The sequence below is a fragment of the Halyomorpha halys genome, unplaced genomic scaffold (assembly GCF_000696795.3).
Source record: "Halyomorpha halys isolate HHAL.00 unplaced genomic scaffold, Hhal_1.1 Scaffold412.1, whole genome shotgun sequence".
Taxonomy (NCBI): domain Eukaryota; kingdom Metazoa; phylum Arthropoda; class Insecta; order Hemiptera; family Pentatomidae; genus Halyomorpha; species Halyomorpha halys.
Window position 1 is genome coordinate 48,589 of NW_027113304.1, and position 5,603 is coordinate 54,191.

Genomic DNA, 5,603 nt, shown 5'->3' on the forward strand with positions numbered 1-5,603 from the left:
AAGGTCCAGCTTAAAAATTTAATGGATTCTGAGATAAGCAAGAAGGAAAAAACAAAACAAATCTAATTCCTTACCTATAGAGGAGTAGGGTGAGAGAAAAACTCAAGTTTAAAAATATTTATTTCGATATGGTTTAATTTCTTTATTTCATTTTACACAATAAGATGTTAAAACTTATCATTATACCAACGGAATGATGGTAATTACTATCAAGCATAAACAATTTATTAAATACTTTAAACATATCAAATATATTTAATTATTTATAATTTTACATTATTAACTTAACATACCATCACTGGATTTTTAATTATTAATAATGATTTAATTGATATAAAGTGAAGTTTTTAATAGATGAATGCAAATATAGAGAGTATAGTAGCAGTGTAAATTAGAAAGCAGTAGTAATTTTAAATTATTAAGTAGAAAAAAATAAATAAAAAGAAATTTTTAAAACAGGGTAACCTCATCACGTTTACGTGATTATGACTTCTAAACTTTTTTTTTTGCTCTTCAATAGTTTCAAGTTCATTAAATATGTATTTAATTTCAAGTATTTTGAAAATTAATAAAAAATGACCGTCGATACATTACTTGATAATTTATTGAAGGAACTAAAATTTAATAAAACTTACAGTTATATCAGTTGTTTATTCATTGAATGGGTAGTTTATCATATCTCATTGATGAATAAAAATGGTTTATTTTTATAAAAATAATATAATTAATAAAAACTAAAAACTATTCCAAGTTAATATTTCAAGAAAAATGAAATCAGTACATAATAATGCTTTAATGACAAAATTTAAACTTTTAAATGAAAAATATTTTAATGGAAAAAGTTGGTTTGGTTTGACCTTCTTAATACAACTCCTATATATGAAAATGAACATCGTAATATACAGAGTTCATCAGAGTTTAAGAATAAAATTTGATAGTTAATCAAAAATATAATACATTTTAAAAAGTACCTCTTTTAAATATAGACATTAAAGACATTTAAGATTAATCTAATATAAAAATTGAGACTTAACATTCCAAAACCAGCTAATATCCAATTTTTAATATTTGCTTTTTCTTTTTAACATTCATTGTATTAGATTATCATGAGATGAAGGAATTTCTTTCTAAATCAGTTAAATTAAATGCGATTCAAAAAAGAAATTACTTCACTTCAAGACTTTAGAATAAAAATGTATTTATTTTATTTTATTTTTTATTTATTGAGAAAATTACATCCAATATGGTACAACCAGATCACAACATCTATCGTTTAGTGCCAAAATTATATACAGCAATGATAAACCAAAATGAAAACTGAGTTAGTTACACGTTTGATTATTAGGGCGTTGTGGAACGCTATGATTAGCTAGAACAGTGCAATATGAATTAATTTCTAGCAATAAAACTAATAATTAAATTAATAAAATACATTTAAATGAAAATAAAAAAAAATAATGAAGCTAATTTTTATCGTAGTATAATCAATCGAGATCATTAGAGGAGTTAAGAAAAACTAAAGGCAAATTAGGTTATTTGGTTAATAAAAATCAGTTACTGAGATTCCTAAAAGTAAGGTAGCACCCAGACAAATATTTAGATTTTCGTTTTCTTAGTGATAGATATATTTATTAGTTGTTCTAGTAAATGACTGAAAAGATATGGTACCATACAGTTAGAAGTACGTTTCCGAAATCTATTGCTATATGTTGGTTTCATAGTTTTTTTCCTTAAAATTTATCAAATATTTGTTTTCTTGTCCAAATAAATTACTATTCATAAATTTTAGATCAATGTTGTGAAAGTAAAATAGTTTAGGTGGTAAAGAGCCAACAATTTGGGATTTTCTGACAATTCAACAATTTTGAGATATAATAATGAATATTAAATCTTGAAAAATAATCTGATCTGATTTTGGAATGCTAAGTCTCAATCAAAATGACCAAATATTAAAACGTTTTTAGCTGATTTTTTTTTCTCTATTTTAGGAAACTGAAAACTAAAAATTACATATATGAAATGATTTTTTTTCTCTTCTCAGGATGATTAAAAAAAGAAAAAGTAAAGGCATCAAGAATTATCCGTAAGAAGTACCCCACAAATACTGGTAGCGAGAGTACCACTTAGTAAAGTGTTTTAGCTGGATGGGGAGGCGGACGGAGGCAGTAATAGGAGTCATGTAAATGAAGGGAGAGGGGGTTGGGGTTGAGACCACCCACTCAGAGGCCGACCAATCAGAGCGCCCTGGCCCCGCCCACCGCAGGCAGGCCAACAAAATCCAGGCTAGCGGGCAACAGCGCAGGAGTCTGTTTCAGTCAGTCACAGTGTTCATATCACTCGCTCGGTACGTGTTGGTCACTTTGTGTGTTTTATGTGTGGCGTGCGGTGCACTATGTGAACTTTAGTTTAAGCACACTATTATCTTAACAGAACATGGAACAGGAGGATACTCACCTTGCTGCACAGTACTTACAAGACTTCGATATCGGACACCTAGAGGATGTCCCAGTAAAAAAAGAAGCAGTGGATATCCAGAGATTACCGTCAATGTCTTTGTCATGTGGCGGTGGCGTCGTCGCTATGGGACAGTCACCACCTCATCATCTTCTTACCCCTCCGGGTGCTCAGCCCGAGGAATATGGGGTAATCACTATGCCGACTCACCACAGTATGTTGATACACCAAGGGGGAACTCTCATGTATCCAGATACACCTGGAACTCCACCCGACACACCTCCAGAGAGCAACTCTCCTCATTCTCCACCAGGTAGGAGTTATCATATCGAACACCACCCTCATCCTCAGAACAGGGGAATGGTAGACGATGTCCTTTGGATTCCACAACCTCAGCCTCTCGATTTGAGGCCCCATTGCGGTCCGGATCTCGCTGAAGAATGGTCCAGTGTGAAGTGTGCTCTTCCGATTAACCACACTGACGGATACCATCATCACCACCATCATCATCATCACGTCGGTGATGAAGCACCTCTGTCAGTTGCCAGGGTTCCCGATGGGTCTTCCGATTCGGCCAATCCTGACGATATCATTAGCGACAATGAACTAATGGGCTTATCGGTCAGAGATCTAAACAAACGATTACAGGGCTATCCCAGAGAAACGGTTGTCAAGTTGAAACAGAAGAGGAGAACGCTCAAGAACAGAGGATATGCTCACAACTGTCGCAGTAAAAGGGTTCACCAAAGGTTAGAATTAGAAATGATGAACCGAGAACTTCAGGGAGAACTTCACAGGCTAAAAAATGAGCTGGCAAGGGTGAACCAAGAGCTGGAAGTGTACAAACAAGAGAGGGACTACATGAAGCAAGAAAGGGATGTCTACAAGCAGAGGCTACGGGAAGTGGACATGTTGAGGAAAAGGGAGAGGATCCAAGAAGCCCCGGCCCAGGAGGTCTACATGTGACAGCGGTAGGGAACAGGGCGGCATCCATCTTTACTCAAATCTCTAGGTATCACTTATTAGCTTGATTCTATTGTCAGTCTCTTAGCTTATTCGTGTTATCTTTCGGAGTATTGTTTAAACATGGTTATTTCAGCAACCCTTTGGTATGTACATATGAAAACTTTCCCACCTTTTTTATTGTTTATGTAAATGTTTAAATGCCCCAAGCAGTATATGACGAGCCTGAAACATTGTCATGTATTTACGGTTGATTGTCTTTCTGCAATTGTAAAATAAAGCTGAACTCAGAGGTTAAATATTTTATTACTATATAGTCGTTAATGTAGATTTATTGGTAAGAAATTTAAATGTTGAAAGGTATTAAAATTTATCATATCATGTACATCACCTCTACTGTTTCTTGGTAGGGGTGATGGTATAATTTCAGTACAAAAGAAACTAATTGCAATAAGATTTTTATGTTAGACTTAATATTATGATAATGTGAATTTTTTACGAAGATTATTCCTATGTTTATTGTTAAGAAGTTCTCTTGATGTAATATACTGAGTGAAAATGGGAATTTAATGAATTTAATTTTATCTGTAATCATCGATTCATCCCTAGATAAGCTGGATTTTGATAACTCTCAGTGCCAAGTAGAATATGTCTTTATGCAATAACGATGTTTGGAGAATAAATTTATATTCAACTACTTAATGTTTCAGAAAATTAGCAATTGTTTGACGTTCCATTGTCCCAGGAAGTTCGAATGTTATTGTCGACACAAAGCGTTTGTATTCCTATTGAGTCTTAAAATAAACAAAATACAAAACGGGTCAATGAAATTACAAAATACTGATGAATTATTTGGTGTCATTCTTTTACTTGAGGCAGTTATTATAAATTTGAAGTTTCTACATTATAAAACTCCTAAGTTAAGTAATCCAATAGTTATAGTAAATATGTAAATAAGATCCTGTAGTTTGATTATATTTTTTACTAATAATCAAAATAATTTTGTGAAATGTTCCATATCTTCAAATTACTTATAAAATGATTCCTGTAAAAATTGAAACATAAAGAAACTAATATTTTTTCAATTTGTTTTTATTTTATTTTTAAAATGTTTTTTCTTTATAGAGAATATATCAGTTGACAAGTTACCATTCTGTTACCAAGTATTAACGAAAAGGTACAGAAAAAGATTTTCGATCTTTTTTGTATTTTACTTGATTGATGTACAGATGTAAAGTTTAATAAATAGATTGGACCTTGGTCCTGTCTCTTAAAGAAGTATTTGTTTATTTTAAAACTAAACCAACCCTTAACTTTCTATTAATAAGATGAGGTAAGTTATATTTTTAAAATATGAATATATATACTAATATTATGGTTTAAATAATTGGTACCAGACACATACAACGACTCTATAAATAAATACAAATTTAAATATATTTTAAAATAGGTTGTTTTTCGGCATATCCAAATTTAGAAAATTTATCTACACTCCAGAGGTATAAGATACAACATTAATTTTTTTTACCAATTTAACATTATTATAAATTTTTATTTTAGATACTTTTGCTTGATTGCTAATGGTATAGTTGACTATCTCCTAGACTACTATTTTTATGATATAATGATTTTTGTAACAACCTACAAAGTCTTTTGGATTCGTAAAAAACATTCACTAGAAACTATTTCCAGAATAGATCTGAGAAATGTCATTCTAGAAAAAAAATATATGACGAGACATACTGAGAGACAAAATCTGCCTCTTTCAAAAATTATTAATTATTGAGACATTTGATCATAGATCATAGTCACTTATAAATAATAATAAATCAATCAATATATAAATCGACTAATAAATCAAATGATGAAAGCTTTCACAATGTTTTAATAGTGATTGCTCATAACAATGTTTTACCTTAGACCTACAGTCACTTGGAATAATTTAGCCAACATCACTCGTTGTCCAAAACTATTTTACGACCGAGTGCCTCTATTTCAATTTTTATCAATTATTCATTTATTAATACCTGAATTTATGACTAAATGGATCTTTTTTCTTTGGATGTTAAGGATTTAGTCATGTTTTATTAAAAATTTTAATATTCAATTATTTAAACCCATATTTCTTATTAATATTATAAAAATTTTAAAAAAACCTTCATGAGTTTTTATTATTCGATTAAAAT

General features: G+C 30.8%; 1 protein-coding gene across 1 annotated transcript; it reads left to right on the forward strand.

Moving 5' to 3' along the window:
- Positions 1-2,045: 2,045 nt before the first annotated feature.
- Positions 2,046-4,695, forward strand: LOC106682408 (transcription factor MafA). Its single transcript, XM_067050875.1, has one exon. It carries the CDS (start codon positions 2,434-2,436, stop codon positions 3,418-3,420), a length of 987 nt encoding a protein of 328 aa, XP_066906976.1. The 5' UTR covers positions 2,046-2,433; the 3' UTR covers positions 3,421-4,695.
- The last annotated feature ends 908 nt before the right edge of the window (positions 4,696-5,603 follow it).

What these genes read in the sequence shown, in the direction of transcription:
- LOC106682408 (XM_067050875.1), top strand. Translation starts at nt 2,434, where the DNA reads ATGGAACAGGAGGATACTCACCTTGCTGCACAGTACTTACAAGACTTC.